Genomic DNA, 25,845 nt, shown 5'->3' with positions numbered 1-25,845 from the left:
GACATTTTAATTGTTTCCCAAGTGTCAAAAAGTAGTACAGTCATTGAAGCTGAAAATCCTGCTGTAACCTCCGAATTCTTTGAAACTGCATGGATTTGAATGAAAATTTAGAATAAGGCTCATCTTAGGCTCAAGTTCAAAACTGACATAAGCCCGATTGACGTTTTCTGTTTTTTAGGGGTAAAAACTACCCCTAAGTGAAAAAAATTGAAAAAATTAAGTTTTAAGCATTTAAATCTTAAATAAAAATCTTGTTCAAGCATAAAGATTAAATAATGTTCCATGTTCTCGAACATGTTTTATTATATATTTGATCTTTTCGACCTTTTATTTATCCTTTAAAAACTACCCCTATGCAAAAAATAATGATAAAAAATTACTTTTTAAAGATTTGGAATGATTAAATCATGCAATTATTTAAAATAAAAATTCCCTCATTGCTTATGAAAGAATTAGTATCTCATAACACTTTTCAATCCTTATAAATCACCCCTGTGCTAAAAAAATGATAAAAAAAATACGTTTTAAATCTTGGAATGCTATAACTGCAATAATTTAAAATAAAAATTTCCTTGTATTGATTATGAAAGAATATTTTACTTATAATTTATATTAATTAAATTCTTTTTTTATAATCGATTTTTAAACATAGTCAATCATAAAAAAATTGCTACGCTGCATATAAATAATCACACTAAATTTTTTTACTTATTTTATTTGTATAATTTAATATATAATATATAAAAATTATGAGCCTATTTTGCTCCGAAAAAATGTCATTGGTTTTTTTATCATAACTCGGTTAATTTTGAAGCTATAGTATCCTACAAAAAAGCATTTTAAAGATAATTTCAACAGCTGTAAGATCGTTTGCATATAAAACCTTTTAGGTCCTTCGGTTTTTAAAGGAAAAGGATCGAAGGGCTCGAGACAGGTCGTTTTTCACTAAAATGGATACTTCAAGCGGCGATATCTCCTTTATTTAAAAAAAAAAATAAGATAAGATAAAAAAAACAAAATATTTGTTGAAAAAAGCTACATTTTTGTTGTCTATCATTTTTTACGTATCTTTCATAGTTTCAGAGTTATTATATAAATAAGGCATTTTTTTTTGAATAATGAAAAATACGTTTTCAACTTTTACGGTACATTATTCAAAAAGTTTTAAACCGATCTAACTTCAGAATCGTATGAAAAAGACTAAAACAAAAAAAATATATATGAGCAACCCATCTGTTTCTGACGATAACTCCTTCAATTTAGCTCTAATTAACTTTTATAAGTGCTCATTTTGAAGGTCTTTTTGAGTACTACAAAAAACTTCCGGAGAGTTATACACGTAAAATTAATCCTTTTTCCGTTATTTGACGTTGAATACATCGATTCGAGTATTCGCCCCAAAACAAGTCCCCTTCCACTAACCATATTTCGCTTTGTATAGGGCGTACATTTAAAAAAAAATAACACTTTTTTAATAAAATGCGTAGTTTTTGAGTTATTCGCGAAAAATACTTTGAAAAAGTGTTTTTTTTTTCAATCAAAATTCCAAGTTTTCAATCGTGAATAACTAAAAAACTATTGATTTCTCCAAAAAATTCTTCGAACATATTTTGCTCAAAATTTGATACTCTATCGATTTCCAGTTATTTTTCAATCGGCGATATGTCACTAATGTCCATTGACCTTTTCTGCCAAATTTCAAGTCGATCGGTTCAGTTTCAAAGAATTCGGAGGTGAAAAGCTTTAATGACTGTACTAAAGGACAAATAGTCTTTTCTGACTACTTATTTTTGAGGATTTATTTATGTATTTCTATTAACAAATTTTTTAATTTTACCTCACTAATAAATCGAAAATTCGAAATTGACCTTTCCAACATCACAATATTGGATTCGTTTCTGTAGGTTTCAAGTTGATTTTGTTTATTTTCTTCATTAAGAATTTTATTAGCTGTGTTTACTTTATTCTGAATAAAATTTTCGATATAACCTACCTTGGCGCAAGATTTCTATCCCCCATAACACTTCAAACTTGTGTCCACCTCCAACATTTCATATTAAATAAATTCCAATAGGTTGAATAGCATTATGTTTTTTGAACGTAGGATTAAATATTTTCTATGTAATTCTAAATTAAAATTGTCAACGAGAAAAAATGTCTGTATACTTGTTTTTATATTAGGAATGTTTATTATTAGCAATACAGCTCTTATCTTCCACATCGTCTACACATTTCATTTCACATCGCACGTATAACCTACAAAGTTGTCATAATTTTAAAAGCAACCACTAAAAATTATCGAAAGATAATAATGATTAATAACAATTTTTGTATCCAAAATTGGATGTGGCTCAAGTTGAACTATCAGTACCCGTTATCTGGTAATATTCCGGCAACAAATGACACACCAAGTGAACGCGTGGTTGTAAGACCTCGTCTGTTGTAACAAAGCCCTATATTGCACGACTTCCTGGTCTACAATTGACGCACGCTCTCGAAACGCAGACGGGTTTGACTGGGTAAACGCTCTCAACATCAGAAGGATATTTGTGCAAAATACCACACCTTCGAAGTCTTGCAGTTCGTGCTACGAAGGTAGATCAAATTTTACTCTGATATAGATATTTACAGTGTAAATGTCGTATTTTCAAATGTAACAGAATAAGACAGAATAAACACAACAGTCTTAAGTATACATTTCACAGACGTCTAAAGTTTTTTTGTTTGACCCGTCAACATAGTTATTTTTCGTCATTAGTGTTCAAAATCTCAAGTGGTAAAGAGGCCTTGCTGGATCACCTAAAGTCTCATAGACTTTTACTTAGTTTATGTTTAATTGTTCCTTTTTGCAATCACTAGGTGGTTAAAAAAAACATTTATCACTTAAAAAGAATGCTATTGTGGAAAGTGGAAAGATCAATAGCAGTTCTACAAAGTTGGCTGAAAGGTTTAGTGCTGGAACGGAATTTAATGCAATTATAAAAAACAAATCCGACTTAAAAAAGCTCTTTGAAGAAGGTTTCAGTCCAAAGCAGAAAGGAAAATTCCCGAAAACTGAAGGATTTGCAATAATTCATTAGTTTACAAATGGTTCTATCAAGCCAGAATAAAACCATCCCCATTTCTGAACCTCTAATAAAAGAAAAAGGTTTGGAAGCTGCAGGAAATTAAAAAAATACACAACATAATATAAATATTAAATTTTAATTAAAGTTTAATACGCCTGTGTCTTTTTATCACTGTTTTTTGGCCTGGAGCACTAAGAATAACTGATTTGGACACTTTAAGAGCTGGTACGTGTGAAATCGTCTTAGAGTATCTGGCCCGGAAGCTTGTATTTGTGAAATCTCCGTAGAATTCCTGGTATGGAAGCTTTAGGACCTTGTATCCCTCAGGATCTTCGTCGCAGACTCAGAAATCCCTGGACAGAATGAGCTATATGAGTCATGAGAGCGTAGCGCTCGTTAAATTTTTTGTGAGAAATTTTTAACTCAGTTTTGGACTGTTGTGAAGTTTATTGAAATATTCAGCTAATTTACAATAAATAAAAGCAGTAATTATATCTGTATATGATATCAAAGCCAAAATTTCTAGCACTGGCCAGGAGTTCGTCTCTGGTTAATAAGCTACAGGGTATTCGGGTTGAGGTTCGAACACACTGCAGGCTGGGTTCGCAAGGGTCCAGCAGTGCTGTCCGCGTTGAAATGGGACAATGAACCTACTTGAAACCGCCCATGTTAGGATGGTCGTCTTAGAAGGGTTATTGATCTGAAAATAAATTTGGTTAATGGCGACCATAAGGCCTTGCCACTTTCCGAATTTCATAAAATTTGTATACAGGGTGTATCAGGAAGAAGGCCCAGTAGGATTATCTCAAAAAGTAGTCAGAATTCAAATCTGAAAATTTGTATGCAGGGGTTTATCAAAAAGATCTATTCAATGAAAATAGTGTCAACTTCCCCGCACTTCCGGTTATTCCGGAAGTCATCATCAGCTCTGTTATTTAAATTGGAACACTATGTAAAGTTAAGCATTTTATAATTCTACAGAAAATCCTAGACTATATTCATATAAGGTACTATGGGTCAAAATGTGACAGTTTTCAAATTATTATTAATTTTCGAAAAAAATTGAAGGATCATCAGCTCTGTTGTTTCAAATGGAACACTATGTATATTAATGAATTTTTTAATTCTACGGCAAATTCTAGACCAGATTGTCGGTTGTCGCACCTATAACACACTGATGAGGACTAATAAGTCCGAAACCGGTCTGTGTCTGGTGGGTTAAACTGATGACAAACGATCCTAGCTGACGCACTGAGTGTTGCGAGTATGTTTCAATGCCGGTAGGGGCATATAGATCTCGGAGTAGTTGTTTCTCGCAACACTGACAATTTAATTGTGTTACGCCTTGTGTGGGTGGCAGTCGTGCAGTTAGCAGGTCCTACTGTAGCCATTTGAATGGCACAATTGGGAGTCCGCATGACATATGGCGCCATTTGCGCTCCCGCGTACAAATTCTAGACCATTTTCATATAATGTACTATGGACCAAAATGTGACAGTTTTCAAGTTATTATTAATTTTCGAAAAAAATTGAGGGATGTGTTGAAATTAATAATTTCCAATTTACACAAGAACTGTTAACTTTGGGTATAGGGAACTATGGTATCATTTTAAAGTAAATTTAATTGTGCATCCATTAATGTAATAATATACAGAGTGTACCATTTGAAATTTTTGTGTAAATTCAACTTCAACGTCACAATATTGGCCACACGTTTTTAAACACTCTGTATGATTTTTTGCAAATTTGACATAAACTGGTTGAATCCCATTGAGCTTTTAAATTATGAATACCAAATTTCATTAATAAATAAAACTAAATGTAGAAGTTATTCTGTTTTCAAAAATCACTTACATCTTTCAATTTTTTTCGAAAATTGATAATAACTTGCAAACTGTCACATTTTGGCCTATAGTACCTTATATGAAATTAGTCTAGATTTTACGGTAGAATTAAAAAATGCAAAAATATACAGAGTGCTCCATTTGAAATAACAGTATAATCGGTATAATCGGAAGTGCGAGAAAGTTGACACTATTTTCATTGAATAGATCTTTTTGATAAACCCCGGTATATTCAGATTTCCATTTTGACTACTTTTTGAGATAATCCTACTGGGCCCCCTTCGTGATACTCCCTGTACATTTTATTTTCCAAGAATCCGGCGCTGTGGTGCATTTGGTGAAACTTGTGACCTGTGAAGGGCTTTTGAAGGTTTATGGAATTATTTTGAAAACATGGGTGAAAATTCGAAATCGCTCGTGTCTCATACATATTACGACAACATGACTATGAAGGAGATGAATTGTACAATGTTTCACCCTGTATCTGCAAAGTACAGAAGCATGTAACCCTGTACTTTTAACATGCAAACATTACCTTCTAACAACACACATTCTCGCGACTACCTAGTAAATCTTCATTTATTTTTTAAGTAAGGTCGACGTTTATCATCGACAATCACTAGTAAACCTCCACGAGCCCGTCATCGTCGTAGCCAGCAATTAAACCACCTCAAGTACGGGCGGTTATATCCTGATTTCTTGCTCGGCAGTGTTTTGTTTCTCGAACAAGTGAAAGTGTGTGTATATAAACGTTCGGACAAGTCGCACATGGTCACTCGTTTTAACGGTTACTGGCTGGGTAAGAACAGCGGCGTTTGTACAAAACAAACGAGCGACTGGAATTCGCCGAGCTTCCGCTATTTTTCGATCTGCGAGGCTGTTTTTGTTGGGAATTAATCGTCTGTGAAATATTGCTTGTATTTATTTTGAGCTGGGCCTGTTTCATAACGATTTCTTGCAAAGGAATTTAATAGTGTAGAATTTTGCTTTGCATAAGTAAAGAATAGATCGATCTGTGCTTCGTATAGGTACAGTATTTATACAGGGCGTCAAATTTACAGACTTCGGCATCAAACAAATTTCTGACTTTATTCGGTGGGCATTTAATAAAAATGAATATGTTGACTTTGACAGTGATAAGGAAATATCCATGGCAATTATATGGTACTTAAAAATAGTTAAAAATTACGTCTCTTTTTATTTGCGAAATGTGATTATTCTTTTTTTCTTAATAAACCCCGAATTTATGCATTTCTTGAGTCCTGGAACAATTATGTTAAATATAGTTTTTAACGAAAACAAAAACTATAAGCACTTTGCTTAGGGAAAATTTCACATTTTGAAGCTTTTTGGACGCCCTGTGTATTTTATTACATATTTGATTACTGCTCATGGCCTTCCAAGATAAGCGAAAGTTTTTGTCAAGTATCATTTTTTCTCGAAAAATCAACAATAAAGTTTACAAGAGGGCGGTGCACACTGTATATATAAATAAATTTATAACGTTGAAATCTTCTTGAACCTTTTGTTTAATATTAAAATATATTTATTTTCTTGGGAATTGGGTTCTGGTGTGATAGCCGGTTAAAAAAGGATAAAAAACAGCAGCAATTTCTTTCTTGACGTTTCGTTCCTGATCAGGAACTTTTTCAAAAGGCTTTTATTGTTAAAATTGTTATAATTAATAAATTAAAACCCAAACAACAACCATTTTACGTTAAAATTTTAAAAACATGCATCAATCGTCATACAGTGAAAATATGTCCACTGTATGACGATTGATGCATGTTTTTAAAATTTTAAAAATTTTAACGTAAGATGGTTGTTGTTTGGGTTTTAATTTATTAATTAAAACAATTTTAACAATAAAAGCCTTTTGAAAAAGTTCCTGATCAGGAACGAAACGTCAAGAAAGAAATCGCTGCTGTTTTTTATCCTTTTTTTAACCGACTATCACACCAGAACCCAATTCCCAAGAAAATAAATATATTTTAATAAATAAATTTATGTATTTATACAAACACTAACTAATGACAACTTAACTGACAACATGTATTTCAGTAAAAGCTAGGTTCATTTACAACTTACTACCTCAGTTAAAAATCGGCAGAATCGTATAAAATTAGCCAAAATGTAGAGGTTCATCATTTTCTTCCCCATTGCCACCTCCCGTACCACTTCTATTCGACACAGAAATGTCCAACCTACACAACGACATCTAGATCACTCCGATCGAACCACTCCTGCGGTCAGCGGTCGCGACCAAACATTTGTTACGCTTTGAAAATTGATACTCCCCCTTATACGTTGTTGTAAGGGTGAATATATACAGGGTGTAAGAAGTTTGACTGCCATTACTTCAGCATGAGGGAGTAATTATATATGAACAAAAAAAAGTGTATGTTACAGGGGCATACGAAAAAAAACTCAGACACGGTCCAATTCCAGATACCAACTGAATTGCGTAATGCTGGATAGTGTTTAATTTTATCAAATATTAAATTTATTACAACGCTAATTATTTTTTAGAGTTCAAAAGAGTGATAAACTGTATTTTATGTTAAAGTATGTTTTAAAGAGAATTGTAAGAGCTTTCAAAAGAAATATTACTCAACCCCCAACGCCATTTAAATATTTTGGGGTGATGCTTACCCTTGCTTGGGGGTGAAAGTAGCGGAGTCAAAAATACCAGCAAAGAATGTCCCCCTTTAATCTAAAATCGACGGGCCAGAGTGTTTTTCTACAATATTGACGCAATTCCTGAAAATGGCTCTGTTTAGTTTTCATTTGGCCACCCTGTATATTATCAAGAAATTCAGTATTAAGTTTTGTAAAGTACAAGGTAGACTAAAACCGAAATACAAGAGATTTTTAGATGCGCAAATAGTGACAGTTAAGAAACAACTGATTTCTTATATCAAACCAAATGGATTTTGGTTCAGAGCTAAATAGTAACAATTGCCAAGAAGTGGTGATTCTTGCAATCGATTTATTGAGATCTAACCCCCATTAAAAATAAGCCTCCAAGTTTATAAACATCCTGTATAAATAATTTTCTACCTAATCAGTTTTTTTATTTCCAATTCATTCAGTCTCTTCTCTTCTATTTTCTCAATTTGATCAAATAATCTTGGTAACTCCTACATAAGTTTGCTATACTTCTAAAGCTTAGTTTATTTAAAGAAATAATTGAGAAATTGTTACTAAATTTAATATCAAAAGGCAGTATTTTGAAAATTCGTGTCATGCACAGCAATATCCATGCCACAACACACAATGCCACTTACGACAGATCAAAATTATAAAAAAACTGGTCTTAATCATACATATTACTGTCCAAAAATTACAAAATTATTACGACTACATTTTTCAAATAGCAAACAGACATCTCGAAATCACCCGAACCGGTCGACTGTACCTTAAAACCTACAAAAAACTGTCACGCATTGTTAGAATAAGAACGAGATCTAGCGTCGAAATCAAAAGTGATTTTCATATTTCGTCATTTTCGCGTCACGGTTTAGCAGGCAGTTGAAATTGCGAGCTTGATATAGAACTGTTATTTAACAAATTGAGCACAGAACACACCTAGCTACGGCAGAAAAAAGTTAAATCATAAATCGTGCTCAGTTGTAGCCGATAATGACTCAATAGGTATTGAAAATTGTCTTATTTCCACTAATGGGGCAATGTTCAGTCATTGAGAATAAATCATGTGGGCTAATTAATGGGTAAAATGTTTCTAGTACTGTTATTACAGCTTTAGATAAGGAGATAAACAAAACAGCTGCAATTAGTTATTTATTAATACCTCACTGTGGCTGTAAATTTAGAACACAGGACGGAGATTTTGAAAAGGAGGCCAATCATTCTTATGTGTACAGGGTGACTTTTAGATGGTTATATTTAATAGTCTTTTTTTTTGTAAATAATTAGGAAATATACGAAAAGCCATATTTAAAATAAAAGTATGTACCTATTTCTTTTTGATAAAAACTTATTGGGAACCACTGACTTCACTGTGGTATTTACGCGTAACTGTACAACGTTGCCACTGTTACATATAATTCTTAAACTCTGTGACTTTTTATTTTAATGATGTATGTAATAATTTTTAGATCATAAGTCAAAGAAATTTTGGAACATCTTCATAGAAATGAGAATGAACTCCTTTTTCCCTTGCCCATTCGTATACTCACTAATAAAGCCGAAAGTTCCAAGAATTTTTTGCTATCTCAAAGTTATGCATAAAAAACAATTGAATGTCGCATAACGTGCACGAATTTCATGGCAATTTTGACTTGTCCATTGTCTATTAAGTTAGCCGAGGTCAGTAAATAAAACAAAATATTGAGCAAATTATAAAAGTAAGTATATGACTTGTGTATATTGTTGTAATGAAAAAAAGAGAGGGCATATCAGAACGACAAATATGCAGAGTGTTCGTATAAAAAAATAGTTTGGTTTGTCTATTTAGCTGTGTTTTATATACAGGGTCGGAAAGTCCCCATGGTTCATCGGCTGTTACGTGGAGCGATAAAGTAAGTCATAGAAATCCGTGCGATAGAGAAGGATGGCTATAATGAAGGCGTTTCATAGTCACCGCCCGTTTCGTCCTTCCACAAATAAGATCCACTTCCACTTGTAATTCAGCGACCGGTGGTCATCTTTGTTTTCGTAGTTTGCCTTTTCTGTAATAGATGTCACTACTTATACAATTCCGACTTCGTATTCCGATATGATAATACAATCCGTTAACAGAGGGCCGCACAATTTGTCTAAGGTGAGGCGCAGCCCTAGAAAGAGTGATGCCAGATCTACAGATTTTTTTTGGAATTGGGGAAATAGGGAATTTTGCTTTATTTCTTAGATTTTTAAGTCATTTTAAAAAGTATACTTAAATAACAATTAAATGAACTTTAAATGCAGCTGAGCACTATACTCCATTTGAATAACTTCTCAGTAGGGGAAACAAGGTCACTAGATTTACAAACAGAGGAATCTACTAGCTACTGTAAAAAGTTTTCTTTGTTACGCGTTGTGCTGCCCTCTGTTAACGGATGGTATTAACATATCGGAATATCGAATTCGAAATTGTATAAGTAGTGACATCTATTAAAGAAAAGCCGAACGACGAAAACAAAGATGATCACCAGTCGCTGAATTACAAGCAGAAGTGAATCTTATTTGTGGAAGGGCGAAACGGGCGGTGACTATGAGACGCCTTCATTATAGCCATCCTTCTCTATTGCACGGATTTCTATGACTTACTTTATCGCTCTCACGTAACGGCCGATGAATCATGGCGACCTTCCGACCCTGTATACTTTTTCTGAGATCATAAGAAAATTTCCTGGAAGACAAAAAAGATAAGATTATGTATATCATTGGCGTTTTTTATTTCACAAATTGTACAAACCAAAACAATATTTGTTCAACTTTCTCCATATTTACACTCACAGTTATTGTGATCCCTTAGCTTTGAGCAATACCAGCAAGAGTACTTTCATTTGGAATATTTCTTTGTCCTTTGTACAAATTTACATATATTATTTTTGCTGTATCTACTCTTTGACTACACAGAAATTACTCTTTAAACATATTTACCATGTCACTAACACCGTCCGCGAGAATAACAAATCGACACGAATACCTGTCAAGGTTAACGCAAAAAGATAACCTTACATGTGGATAGCGGTTCTCAAAATATTGCACCTTTAAAAAATAGTAATATTTCCATTTTTACATTTTTATAGTTACCCTCTATTTTTACCACTTACAATGGACAATTCTATGGCCTACAAGAAGTCCTGACCATACCCCTATGCAGTTTTTGCTGTGGGAGACTCTGATAAAGATAAACAAACCGCTTTCAACCAAAGGTGACTCAACTAATATCATTTATGAGATACAATAATCGATACTTATAAAAAATCAATCATTTCTCCGAACCGGTAGTCAACTGTCTTTTGGTGTGAAAAATGAATGGACCTTGTGGCAATGCCAGATAATCAGTTAGTGTCAATAAGGAGTATCGAAAAAGATAAATCCACCATCTGCCCAAGCAAACAAAAATATTTCTGCCAGTCCTTGAACACTACTGGAAAAGTTCTATAAAATATCAAGGCGTTCTTTATTTAGTTAACGTGTTATATGCAGGCTTACGTAATATGCTATGTGTGTGTATAAAGGTACTCGAGAGGATTTTTACCTTGTCTCTGCTTATCTAAATTTGTTTGACTTTATATATATACCACCCGTAAAAAGTTAGGAGTCTGCAGGGACTCATATTTTTGCTACAACCTATAAATAAAAAAATTCAAAAGTTGGCTATGAATTTAAACGTGAAACTTGACTGTAATGTGCATTTGAATTTGTAATAACACTAAAATGATTGAATTTGTGATAAGATCTTTGTCTTCCTCTTCGTTCTACCGTCTCTAATTTTATTTCTACGTATGCACCCACAAAATAATAACAAAATTTTATATACCTTTGCAATAAAAGTAGTCCAATTTTAATACATGTTAAGAAATGTACCGCTTGTATTAAGAACGCTGTATTCTGAGGTTACGCTATCACCTATTTATCAGGTAGCTTTTTACTAATTTTCTAAATATAATTAAAAGTAGTTTGCATAATAAACCAGACCAGTTCTTATTCTGAGAACCCCCACTGTCTTAGAACGAAGGTTAACAACTGTATCAGTGTCCTTCTCGTATCACTTCCATACCTACAGAAAGAAACAAAGAGCTGGTAGCGAATTTAATACGCCTACTTGATTACTGTATACACTTTTAGAAAATCCAAGCTTATATTTATGCTTTTCTTGAATTAATGTACAATTTCTTCTGCGAAAAACAAATGAAGTTTTGGATGCTTCTTCATGGTTCAATGACCTGTTGTTTTCGTGTGGTTGTTAACATGAAAAACCTAACACACTGTACATCATCGGTTTAAAAATAGTCTCGATAAATCCGAATGATTTTCACGTATTGTGACCATGTTTCTCTTTAACTGAGGAGAGTTATAGACGTTGTTTGGCTTCCTATAAGGCGAGCCTAACAACTGAGGTCAACAATAAAGTAGCGCTTTTTAATCACAGTTGGCTGTTTCCTAATTGGGTAGAAAGTATCAGTACGGCTTTGTGCCAATACTTACCGGCATTGTCTTTGGAATATAAATGTTACTAGTTGCCATTTTGCTGGTACCATAACTATTTAATATTTTAATACACATTTTTCTTCCTATCTCAAAAGCCCCCCCACTTTATGGTTGATAATAAATTAATTTTTAAGGTTTTAAGAGTTGTTTAGTGTTTGAAATATACAGGATTAATCCAATATTTTTATTTCTTTTGTTAAGCCTAAGATTTCCTATACTTAACGATCTCATAGTTTGTATTTCCTACATTTTTGACACTTTTTACTGTTATACCCTGTATAACCGACTTCCTTTTGTTTCAGATACCACGACCAAGATGTAAAATTAGGACTTTAGTATTTATTTGTGTAGTGGTGTTCCTATTAGTACAATTAGCATCTGCAGAAAGAGAAAGAGGTAAGTCTTATTTTAATTATTTGACAGTTACATTGTGAGTAACAGAAATCTTTTTTAAAACATACTTATTTAGAAAAAATAAATAAATATATAAATCTAAGTCGTCACGTTGTTTTAATATTATATACAGTCTGTTTTAGTTTAAGTTATGATTATGATAGTTAATATTATGTTCCTATATACTTCTGGTATACAGTGTGTTAAAAGTTTGACTGCCATTACTTCAACGTAAAATAGATTAAACATGAATCAAGAAAAAAGTTATATATTATATGGACGTAAATGCATCCAGTTATAATACTGGGGAAAAATTTGGCAACAGTGCAAGTAGAATCACTTGAACTATTTCTACACAGCTCACTAACGCGCACAGATTTTTTTATAGTGACTGATAAAAATCTAGAGAAGGTAAAAGATTTCTCAGTTTAAAGATAATCTTGTTAGGCCAATTTTTTTTAGTTAAAAACCGTTTACAAAAATGTATCCTATGGGTGACAATTCTTGAACCTCCTGTAGATGATATGGATACAATACTGTTCTTTTTAAAATACAGATACTCTAATACCAGTTCATTTAATTTCTATTTCAAACGCTAATTCAGATAAAACCAAAACATTTTTCTAAAGAATCATATCAAATAAAGTCGACCAATGTTCATCTGACACCACATACAAGATTCCTAACTGCTATTATTGCGGGAAACAGCTGTTATGTGGACTACATACCTCAACTAGCATTGAATTACATAATCAATACCTAATAAATAGCTAAGTAATAAAAAAAATCTAAAATAAAAACTAAATGTGATATGTCTAGATATAATTAATTCAAAAACACATTTTTCCTGTTTTAAAAGTTTGAAATTAATTCAACCAAATTATAACACATAATATTTTCTACATTCCTTAATTAACCAAATTTATGTACGTCGACGTGGTTATTTTGATAATTTTTTTCGAGAAAAAAAGCCTAATATAATTTTTTTATTATTTCGCCTATTAAAATTATGTCAGCCACATTTCTAATGCACTTTGTAACTTCTGCATATACCTAACACAATCTATGATCTATTGGGAGCAAAGCACTCAGAAAATGTTACGTGTTCCAAGATTTATCAGATCATTCATCGCCGATGTAAGATACAATAGATAATTTGAATACATAATCGAAAATTTGAATAATTTCCAAATAACTTTCGTCAATACAAACTTCCCACGATACGTAACAGATTCATTTGTAGTCTTAGGTCTTAGAGTTTCGCGACATTTTACTTTTACTTTTTTTACTGTTATTTCAAGTGGGAAGTTAAGAACGTAAGCCACCCACTCACGTCATCACCATTTTGAGACATTTTTTTGCAAATCAAGGTCATTTACTTCCAACACTTAGTAGTGGCAGTGACTCAAGAATCTCTCTGTTCCAGCAACGAGAAGAAGACTGCGCAGGCCTGTCAAGTCAGTGTCCCATTCCGTGTCAGTATCCAAAGACCAAGCAGTATCATCTAGCATAAGTAAGTTGAGAAGGACGAGGCCTGGACATAGAAAAGCCCACGACAACGCCGTCAGTTCCTCCAGTCCCAAGAAAGAGAAGGATGGATACAAGGTGGTCTGTTACTACACCAACTGGTCGCAATACAGAGTCAAAATCGGTAAATTTACCCCGGAAGATATCCTTCCAGATCTATGCACTCACATCATCTTCGCCTTTGGTTGGTTGAAGAAAGGAAAGTTGTCTTCGTTTGAAAGTAACGATGAGACGAAAGATGGGAAAGTTGGATTGTACGAGAGGATACATAAGCTGAAGAAAGCCAATCCTCATTTGAAGACTCTCCTGGCTATTGGTGAGTATTAGCAATAACAATATTGTTAATGTTGTACCTACCTTAAACTTTTCTTCAAGGTGGTTGGTCGTTTGGTACTCAGAAGTTCAAGGATATGTCAGCAACGAGATACACAAGGCAAACCTTCATCTACAGCGCTATTCCATATTTGAGGCAAAGGGGATTTGATGGTTTGGATATGGACTGGGAGTACCCCAAGGGGTCTGACGACAAGAAGAACTTTGTTTTGCTGCTTAAAGGTATTTTTTAATTGATTTTCGTCGTTGTGCCTTAAACGAACCATTATTACCCTTCCCAATTGAAGAACTAGTCCTTGGAAGTACCATTTAACATGTATTACATACTTTACTTAATTTATTTTCGTGTTATTTACAGACTTTTACTCAAGGTTTCACAATTTCATAAGTAATTTCTCACAATCAAGTTCTATGAATTTAATTAAGCAGTTTTACCTGATTGCAAATTAAAAGTGTTTCCTAATACCTCTTCATGTACCTAAATGAGTTATTATTTGTTCAAAACGTTCTCACAGGCTTTTTTTACTGAAATAAAGATTTCCCACATTCCATCCACTTTAAACTTCTGAATGAGAAATTGGAGCTCTTTGATGTGAACATATGAAAACTAATGAGTTGATGGTGATTATGGTTATATGTTCAGTGTTTGTTTTATTCTTTACCTATTGATATTTTCGCAATAAAATACGATTAAGAGAAAGCAGAATAACTCTCTCTTTGAGTACGAGACGTTGGTAAATACGCATAGTATATTCAATAATAAAATCTTCTTCATCTGTAGCTGTTAGTGCAGAAAGTCCATTGATAAAGCACACAAAAAAAGGAATATAAATTCTGTTAACAGTACTTTGAGACATGCTGTCGAAACATCACGTTTTAAATCACACGAAACCAGTTTTCTAATGTTGTGACGAATCTATCGACGATAATGGTCTGTTGCACTAATGGATTCATATCGTGATGCATATAATCTACCACATTAAGACAGCTATACTCTTAGTTGCCATTTAGGTCGAAGAAAGTTGCGGGAAAACACTTAGGTATTGTGCGCGTATGTTTTTACTTTAAATACTAGCATTAAGACACCTATACTTTCATGTCTGGAGATATCTTCTTATTACAGCCTTAGAAAACAACCATAAAAATTATTTGACATGATAGAGGCTAATTATCGTTCGAAAGAGTATTTCGAATTTCACTGCAACTAAAGAAACATATGCAAAGGTGATCCTTATAGAACATATGTACAGGGTCTTTCATTTTAAAAACAAAAAGAATGTTTGATAGAGAAACTGTTTTTGAGATGCTTTCCACTACGTCTATGTTTGTGTCGGTTCCATCTTTGAAGAGATTTGACCAAAATCTTCTCTGTTAGGTCTTAGAATACCCTCTCTCTTAATCCTGTGTTTAGCAACTGCTGATTTATCAGCGTTATGTGTTCTTTCAACCACGTGGTGCCTTCCTCTTTGTCCAATATGTAAGAGATGCTGGTACTGATATACAGTTTTCTCTTTTGAACGAACACAAAGATTGTTTCTGTAAAATACTGAGACAATGTACATTAACACGCATTTGTTTTAGAACTACGCGAAGCCTTCGAAGCAGAGGCCCAAGAGATAAAAAAGAACCGGCTTCTCCTTTCTGCCGCCGTCCCCGTAGGTCCAGACAACATCAAAGGCGGTTACGACGTACCAGCAGTGGCCTCCTACCTCGACTTCATCAACCTCATGGCTTACGACTTCCACGGAAAATGGGAACGAGAAACCGGCCATAACGCTCCTCTTCATTCCCCCAGCAGCGACAGCCAGTGGCAGAAACAGCTGAACATCGAGCACGCCGCTAGTTTGTGGGTGAAACTGGGTGCACCCAAGGAGAAGATGGTCATCGGTATGCCTACCTACGGTCGGTCCTTCACGCTGTCTGATACTAGCAAGCATGGAGTCCACGCTCCGGCTAGTGGTGGTGGTAAGGAAGGGACCTACACCAAGGAGTCTGGGTTCTTGGCGTACTACGAGGTATGTATCTCAAGAAGTGTATTAAATCCTTACCATTTGGTGGTTATTTCTACCATAGATCTGTGAAATGCTTCAAAACGGAGCAACTTATTATTGGGATGAAGAGATGAAGGTACCGTACCTCGTGGATGGAGATCAATGGGTAGGATTCGATGATGAGAAGTCTATCAGGCTCAAGATGAAGTGGGTTAAAGATAATGGATATGCTGGGGCTATGGTGTGGACTGTTGATATGGACGATTTCACGGGGACAGTTTGTGGAGGCAGTGTCAAATATCCTTTGATTGGGGCTATGAGGTAAGTAGTTAGTAACTCTTCAGTAGTTGATTGAATAGTTATTTCCTTCTTCTATTATATCAATAACTCATAATACTTGTAGAGTTCAAATTTGAGTATAGCCTTTTTATTAGTATTTGAAGGTATTTTCATACTCGTAATATTTTAAAACTCCTTAGTTCTTTCTTTGGTAACTGTATTTACTCTTCCTTTAGTAGATCACACATTACAAAATTGGAATATTGTAGAATACGTAGATATTTTCATTGTGGTGAAAATCCTCCATTAAATCATTAACTTATCTTTTCTTTTTTCATTTATAGTTCGTACCAGTTTCAGATAGTGCATGATTAGTAGTTTCCTTCCACTTCCTGCAGACTTTTCTATTAACTTTATTTACTGTTTCATCATAGTTCTTCCAATAAGTAATATTTTACTTCGCTCTTGACCTCTTTCTTTACTTCCCCCCTGTTATCAGTAGTTCTCCTTTCTTCTTGTACCTTTCTTTCTAACAGAGAGGAACTGAGAGGTATATCCAGAGGCAAGGACGCCAAAGACATGGACTGGCAGAAGATCGCTGGACCCTCCGAGTCCGAGGAAGAGGAAGAAGAAGAGGAAAAAGAGAAACCTGCTCCGATAAAGATTGCCGTGTCTGAAGTATTGAAAAGAGCGAGAAAACCTACCAACAAGAAGAGCGTTAGTCCGAAGAGAGTGAGCAAGAAAGGTAAGAAAGGAAGAAACGTTAATTATAGATTCTGTAACTAATGGGTCTAATATTAAACCTTGAGGCATCCTAAGAAGTGTATAGCGGATTTTAAAATTTATTTTGCGTCAGCGACAAATATATTTTAACAATTAATTTGGGATTGAATTTGATAGTTTTAAACAGTTTGTAAGCTGGTTGGCAAGGTCAAGTACGATGCAGTTGTTTATTAATATCTTTCGTCGGGGGTTTTTCTAGAAACTGGTCCAGTATATTTGGCACCTAAACCAGAAATAGACCATGACATTTAGCAAAACGAATGAGAATAATTTATATAACACAACAAACTGCAATGACTTCAGAGCTCCGTTAAATGTCATCATGTCGATAATATATAGAGGGTTCAAGTTTCCGACCATTAATCATATTCAGATGAATATTGAGTAATTTTTGACTACATAGTGTCACAAATATAGGATTATTAAAAATAAAAAATAATAAATTTGTATTCACACGACATTATTTTAGTTATTTTTTTAACTACCACTGAAGTAAATAATACAATTTGAAGTAGTTATAAAATATTTTTTTACACAAAAAGGGATGCAAATCATCCCTTACTATGTCAAATCTAAATAATTTGGTTTTGATGAACAGGGTCGGTGAAGTTACATTTTACAATGTCCAGCACATCTATCGGAGCCGGTCCTGGACATCTGTATCCGTCTTTTTTATCGGACCAAATCAAGATACGTTTTTTTTTGTATCGCAATTGCAACACCGCCAAACATTGCTTTGTTCTGTTATGAAACAGCTCTATCTAATACGGGCTGAAGGAAGTTTACATTAATGAATTCAGCTCTTTCAAGGTCAGTCGCTGGCAGACTGATCTAGTTACCATCGCACTCCTTTTACTCGATAAAAAATGAGATCGCAGGTGATATAACATACCTCGATATGTGGCGGATTGGTTTTTTAACGGTGTATGAAATATTATTTGCAAATACGAGTTTATAGAATTTTAATAGTTTTGTTACAATTGTTAGTCATCGTCATTAGAACTAGTTTTGTTTTAAATAAATAGTAATTTCCTTTTCCAAACATCACTTTATCACTATTTTTTTTGCAGTGTATATAATTTGCAATATTTTTAAGTCAAAATTAAAAAATACGGATCTCATATTTTCTAACCTATTTTCATTTCATGATGTTAAAAAGTTAAAAAACACCCTACTATACAAGGTGATGTGATTTCCAAACGGTGACCAAAAGTAAAACCTCGTATTCTTTGGTGAATTTTAAGGGGAGCCTTTCGTATAAAGTGTTTATCTAGGAAGCTTCCTTAAAAACATACAGTGTTAAACTTAAAAAAAAAAAAATTAAAAAAAAAAATTTATGTAGGTACTTAAAAAAAATTAAAAATATTTTTTGAAGTTTAACACCCTGTATCTTTTAACAAAGCGTTCTAGACAAAAAATTTATAAAAAAAGACCCCTTAAAACTCACCAAAGAACAGAAGTTTCATTTTTGGTCACCATTTGTAAATCACCTTGTATAAATCAAGTCTAACGATGTTGCTATCCGTGTGATTAATTTCTTGTTGTATTTATTGCTTCCCGAACTATACTGTTTCTGCAAATGATCAGTCGGCAGTAGTTGAGATGTTAATTGTAGTCATTAGCTTTAGTTTCCCAACGGATTAGAAAGTGATCGTGTGTTTTGATTGTTTATTGAATGTTTATCATAATGTGAATATAGCGACATGTTGCTAATTTATGGAATAACAAATTGCAATTCCTATGAAGCACGACATATTTATAAAAGCCGGATGCATATTTACCACACACTAGATCATTTGTCGCACTATCCCTGAGTATTTTAGATACTGGTAGTGTTATTCCTTGCCTTGAATGACAACTATAATAATAAATATCCGTGCAGATGGAAGACTAGATGTTAAATACAAGAAAAAAAGGTTGTAACTCGAAAACCAGTCAGTTTAGGACATGAGTAGTCCCCACTAGAATTAATTCATGGTGTCATTGACCCCGCTTCCAGTCAGAACAGTTATTGTCGATCCGACACCAGTTATTATCAGTTTTACCATGTTTCCTTTCAAAAGAACAGGTGGGTTATTCAATACAACGCACTAGAATTGTTGGGCAGTGTGCCAGAGCAATAATTGAACACCACTTTCCTTTTACTGCTAACCCAGAATTACGCAACACGTTGTATAATAGAAGCGGCCATTCAATAAAATTAGAGTAGAGACTGGCCGAATGTTGGTTGTAATTCTTCGATCGGGATTGTGTCTGAGATTACGTAACGCCCAGGTGACTGGGTTACATGAATGGCCGGTCGTACTGGTTTTGATTTTTTAGGTAGGTGTTTCTAACACGCTGACAAAACGTATTACTTCGCCCTGGGACGTATTTGCCGATATTGATTCGTGTATCTGTCTTGTATGGAAGAAGTTTGACGTACTGTGGTTCGGTCTCCCGAATAAATTTGGATGGATCAGGAAAAGAGTACGAAATGATTGGACAGAAGTGTAAGAGCAACATCAAACAAGCCTGGTTCGAGTCAATCGAATTTATTTTGGAAGTAATTTATATCTATGGCATTTATTCAAGATTTTTTGGGATTCACGATTTCCATTTTTTTTTTGAGATGTGATTATTCATGGAATTCATTCAATTACTTCTCTGGTAAACATAATAAGATAAAAAAAATTACTGTTTTCGATAGCAAATTACTAACAACATACACTTCTATTAAGAAATTTTGTTATTTTCTTGAAACCAGAGAATTTGGAACGTTTGCAGACCACAAACTTTGAACAACAACCTCTTAAGATATAATAAGGAGAAACTCCGCGTCAAAATCATCAATTAGATTATATTTCACAATTTAATACTGAAATTATTCATATTAGTGGAAATAGTCCGGTCAAAATAGACATATCATATAACAAAAATTCCGACAGACCTAAATTTTGGTGGAGACGTTGGGTACACCATTAGAAATAAAGTGTCAAAAGTTCCCATCGATCCCATGTGTGCTAAAAAAGTTATTCGGGGTCAAAGATCAAAATTTGAGGTTTTTTGGATTTTTTTCGAAAACGGTAAGTTTTATCAAAAAAGGAGTCTTCACAAAAATTATAGATCTTAAAATTATCTACAAAAAAGGTATTTATACTTTTTTTGTAAGAATCACCATTCCTGAGATATCGCGATTCTAATAGTTGAAGGAGTCACGTTCTACATGATATGCACACATTTCCACACCACCTGTGAGGTAGTGTACTTTGGCGCGTTTTTTTTAACGTGGTTTCCCCGGTAGACCTACTCCACGAACTGTTATGACGGAATTTTCAGGAACAATACTGTTTTATCTGCATGATGATTATTGATATTGATATTGGTTATTGACTTTAACTGTACTTCTAATTTCTTTAGATATTTTAATCTGATTCATATTCTTCAAAGTCGACTTCAACAGTCATGTCTTCTTCGATTTTTTCTTCTTCTTCTTCCTCTTCTTCTTGCTAGATGTTCATAAATTGTTCAAATGAAGATGAATCAGATGTCTTTTCATCGAAATCACATGAATCTTCGTCTGTTGTATTCAATTGGACATTTGAGCAAGACTGGCTTTGGCAATTAGTACACGCTGGAGAACACAGTAACCCTACTCTTCTACAGCCACATTTAGCACTACAACCTTTTTTGCAATTGCAAAAAATAGTGTTTAGGAGTTTTTCCGGAGCAGGTGGGAGTAAAGTTTGACTCGGTTCCAAAGTATTATCTGTGAATTTCCAACCCCAGTCTTCTGGGTTCAGTCGATTGCCTAGCCATGTCTGAACTTGATAGTATACTCGATACAAGTTTTGATTAGCAGAAGCCGATGTTGGAGGAAGACAAGGTAGTTGTACTTGTTTCTTGTTTCTTGTATTTTTTACAGAAGTTTTACAATAGAGTAGCCAGATGTTATTCAAGGCCATTCGTGTAGAGGGGATTGACTAAGGGACTGACTTTCTTTTGAGTGTATATTCTCAGAATAGTATAGTTTATACATATGAGAGACACAAATAGGCATTTTTACTTGCATTAAGTGCCTGACTATGTATATACGTGGCATATATGTATGTGCATATCATGTAGAACGTGACCCCTTCAACTTTTAGAATCGTAATATCTCAGGAATGGTGATTCTTAGAAAAAAAAGTATAAGTATTTTTGTAGATAATTTTAAGATCTATAATTTTTGTCAAGGCTACTTTTTTGATAAAACTTTCGAAAAAAAAAAATCCTCAAATTTTGACCTTTGACCCTGAATAACTTTTTTAGCACACAAGGGATCGATGGGGACTTTTGACACTTTATTTCTAATGGTGTACCCTAGGTCTCCATAAAAAATTAGCTCTGTCGGAATTTTCGTTATTTGACCACTATTTTTATGACTAATTTGACTGGACTAAAAGAGCAATGTTAACCTTGATCAAATTCAGTGGTAATTTGTTCATATATTTAAATGTTTCATAAAAAACCATCGTTACATAACTATATTTATCAGAACTAAGTAAAATTTTTGCACAGAAGGTACCTGCCCTACTATTAAGGGCTTCTGTTTTTGTCGCTCCTATTGTAGACTCTCTTCCTGATCAGCTCATCTTCTGAACAAGTTGGGTCAAGCTGTAGGCACTGATACCTTTTCGTGGATTAATGACTTATTTTATTCATGTACGAGAGTAGCTTTAAGTTATTTTATACAGCTATAAATTATTACCGAGTGAATATTCATCATATGGAATACCACCCACTATTAAGACTTCGTATTGCAATCTCACTCAACGTTTATTTTATCGGTATAGCTCCAACGCAGCTTAAAATGCATTAGAAAGCTAACTTACGGGTATCTGCTATGTTAATTATTAGGTAAACAACTAGAACAACTTGTAAACCAGGTACTTGTAAAAGAAAAAGATACACGACATTTACTATAACGCTTGAATAGATCGCCTCTAGGTTCGCGTCAATTTGTAAGTTATTACTTACGGTTTTTGTTGGTACAATTGTCAAAAATGGGACAGAAAGCAATCAATATTTGTGTGTTACGCTTGAATACACATTTTTTTTTTGTATTAGGTAATGTGTTACAGAGTTACACAACATACAGTTTTGTGAAAAAGAAAGTGAAATCAGATTGTGGTCGAAACTGGGAAAAAAAATCTGTTAGACAATTATAACAATTCTTAGGAAAGTGTGAATTGAACTGTAAGTTACTAGTTGAAAGTCCTTGTCATAATTGGAGACTTAAAACAAGAAATGGTTTTAAAAGGTCACTTTGTCTAAATGAATAAACATCCTCAGTTTCATTCTTTAGAAAATTATTATTGGGAGAATGAGCGTTTCATATTTTCCTCATATTTACATTTTTAGGATGACTTTCGTCTCCACAAACGACTTTATACACATAAACTATCTGATTTATAATAAAACAAAATAAAAAAGTAAAGGGGAATAGATTTTGGAATATCGCCCAAACTTACTGACCATTAGCAAGACATTTATGCATCTCATTTTCAGTTCGACCGCCACAAGTCTTCTGCTACATGACCAGCTGGTCCCAGAAACGCCCATCAGCAGGAAAATTCTCCCCAGAAGACATAAACCCCAACCTATGCACCCATATTGTTTACGCTTTCGCCACCTTGACGGAACACAAGTTGGCAGAAGCCAGCAAAAAGGACCCGGATATGTACGAGCGGGTGGTTGCTCTCAGAGAAAAGAACGAAGATCTGAAGGTAAGGTAGTGAGCTATAAAAAGTTCGTATTTGAAATTTTTCCTTTCAGGTACTTCTAGCTATCGGAGGATGGGCATTTGGTTCCACTCCCTTCAAAGAATTGACCAGCAACGTCTTCAGGATGAACCAGTTCGTGTACGACGCTATCGACTTCCTCAGGGAGTTCAAATTCAATGGGTTGGATGTGGACTGGGAATACCCTAGAGGTGCTGATGACAGAGCTGCTTACGTCAACCTCCTCAAAGAGCTGCGCCTTGCTTTTGAAGGTGAAGCTAAAAGCAGTGGCCAACCGCGTTTGCTACTGACAGCTGCTGTCCCAGCTTCGTTCGAGGCCATAGCAGCTGGTTACGACGTACCTGAAATAGCCAAGTACCTAGATTTTATAAACGTCATGACTTACGACTTCCATGGTCAGTGGGAGAGGACTGTTGGACATAATTCGCCTTTGTTCCCATTAGAAAGTGCCACCAGTTACCAGAAGAAACTCACAGTGGTAAGTTGTCGTCAAATTTAAGGTGTTAGAAGGAAGATAATCGCTTTTCTTTCAGGATTACTCTGCGCGGGAATGGGTAAAACAGGGAGCCCCTAAAGAAAAACTCATGATTGGAATGCCGACCTATGGTCGCAGTTTCGAACTGGTCAACGTCACCCAGTTCGATATTGGAGCTCCTGCAAGTGGTGGTGGAACTCCGGGAAAGTACACTGCAGAAGCTGGATTCATGAGTTTCTATGAGGTCTGTGAGTTCTTACACGAAGATAACACCACACTGGTGTGGGACAACGAGCAGCAAGTACCCTTCGCTTATAGAGGGAACCAGTGGATTGGTTTTGATGATGAGAGGAGTTTGAAGACAAAGGTAACATAACTCCAGGACTTTGTTCTATTACCATTTATAACGAAATTTGATTTTTTAATACGTTATTTTTTTACAGATGGCCTGGTTGATGGAAGAAGGTTTCGGTGGCATCATGATCTGGTCCGTTGATATGGACGACTTCAGAGGATCTTGTGGTAGCGGAAAATACCCCTTGATCAACGCCATGAGGCAAGAACTGGAAGGCTATAAAGTCAAATTGGAATACAGTGGACCATATGAAACTACCATCAGTTCTGGGCAATACACTACAAAGAATCGTAAGTCGTTGTCGACAAGCAACATTTGCATATCAATATAATTTTTTTTCTTCAGCTAATGAGGTGACTTGCGATGAAGAAGACGGTCACATCAGTTATCACCCAGACAAAGCAGATTGTAAGATGTACTATATGTGTGAGGGAGAGAGAAAACACCACATGCCCTGTCCCACGAATCTGGTCTTCAATCCAGACCAGAACGTGTGTGATTGGCCTGAAAACGTAGAGGGGTGTATGCAGTTCACACCAGCGCCCCCACCAAGTCGATAATCTACTGATTTAAGAGTGTAGAGATTGTAAAAGTAGAGTGAATACTTTGTAAAATAATCCAACGTTGGAAGGTACAATTTTACGCACATAACTTTCTGTAATAGGTTTATCCCACTCCTGATTTTGCAATATTAGTTATGATTATTCTGCGGGAATCATCACAAATTCTACTTAGGAAAATTGTACCGCCTACTGAGATTATTTTCAAAAGTGCTGATACCTGCTATTTAACTTTTTTGTACACGGTTGTGAAATTTGAATTCTTTATTCGTTTTAGTACAAAAAGGTTGGCAACTGTACATAGTGACGTCTTATTTCATTTGAATCATGAGGAAGGTCTAAAAACGGATGTAATGTAACAAACACTGCTGTAAATTTTTAGCACTGCCATAAAAAGACATATTTTTGTATAATTTTACCTGGAACTTTTAAATTGTGTAATTTAGTCGATGCCGAAAGGTATTTTTCGCTTTAAAGTCCCAGTTAACCTTATTGGTTAGGTTGTCGTAATTATAAATTATATTAGCTTTAAGGAAAAGCATATTTTTATATTATACATTTTGTATATTATATATTTTATATGTGTAGTTAGGAATATTTTGTAAATAGGTATTAATATTTAAATAAAAACTAAAACAAGATGATTGGCTATTTTCATTTATTTACTTTTAGTTCTCATTTATTGGTCCACAACCAGTAATACATTGCCTGACATTTTCCACAAAGAAAAAATGAAACGACAGCAAACCAACAGGATGTAAACAATACAATGGCCTTGCTGTTAAAAATGTTGTCACCGCCGTTGGTGAAAATTCGAAATATTTGGAATTATTATTCAATTTTCGTAACTAAAAACATACATACATAGGTATTAAATTCTCGAAACCGAGAGAGTTGCACTAACCAAATTTGGACAAGACATAGACAATACAACGCGAAACATCGCCCTTAATGTTAAAATGTTGTCACCGCTGTTCTTGGTGGTGAAAATTCGAAATATTTGGAATTATTCAATTTTCGTGGCAGAAAACATACATACATACATAGGTATTAAATTCTCGACACCGAGAGAGTTGCACTAACCAAATTTGGACAGGACATAGACAATACAACGCGAAACATCTCTTTAATGTTAAAAATGTTGTCACCGCCGTTCTTGGTGGTGAAAATTCGAAATATTTGAAATTATTCAATTTTCGTGGCTGAAAATATACATACTTAGGTATTAAATTCGCGAAACCGAGAGAGTTGCACCAACCAAATTTGGATAGGACATAGACAATACAATGCAAAACATCGCCTTAATGTTAA

The 25,845-nt window shown here is 34.4% G+C and overlaps 1 protein-coding gene across 1 annotated transcript in view; it reads left to right on the top strand.

Moving 5' to 3' along the window:
* The window catches only part of LOC108913996 (probable chitinase 10), a 62,161-nt gene extending 37,040 nt beyond the window's left edge, over window positions 1–25,121 (top strand). Inside the window, exons 2-12 of the mRNA XM_018719689.1 lie at window positions 12,379–12,472; window positions 13,896–14,312; window positions 14,372–14,551; window positions 15,911–16,344; window positions 16,403–16,641; window positions 17,136–17,344; window positions 22,912–23,129; window positions 23,179–23,622; window positions 23,678–23,986; window positions 24,063–24,264; window positions 24,320–25,121. Of these exons, the coding sequence (XP_018575205.1) occupies window positions 12,379–12,472; window positions 13,896–14,312; window positions 14,372–14,551; window positions 15,911–16,344; window positions 16,403–16,641; window positions 17,136–17,344; window positions 22,912–23,129; window positions 23,179–23,622; window positions 23,678–23,986; window positions 24,063–24,264; window positions 24,320–24,534 (2,961 nt within the window). The 3' untranslated portion in view covers window positions 24,535–25,121. The remainder of the gene's footprint in view (window positions 1–12,378; window positions 12,473–13,895; window positions 14,313–14,371; window positions 14,552–15,910; window positions 16,345–16,402; window positions 16,642–17,135; window positions 17,345–22,911; window positions 23,130–23,178; window positions 23,623–23,677; window positions 23,987–24,062; window positions 24,265–24,319) is intronic.
* The last annotated feature ends 724 nt before the right edge of the window (window positions 25,122–25,845 follow it).

Source organism: Anoplophora glabripennis, unplaced genomic scaffold (assembly GCF_000390285.2).
Source record: "Anoplophora glabripennis isolate ALB-LARVAE unplaced genomic scaffold, Agla_2.0 scaffold561, whole genome shotgun sequence".
NCBI lineage: Eukaryota > Metazoa > Arthropoda > Insecta > Coleoptera > Cerambycidae > Anoplophora > Anoplophora glabripennis.
This window is presented reverse-complemented; position numbering and strand designations above follow the sequence as displayed.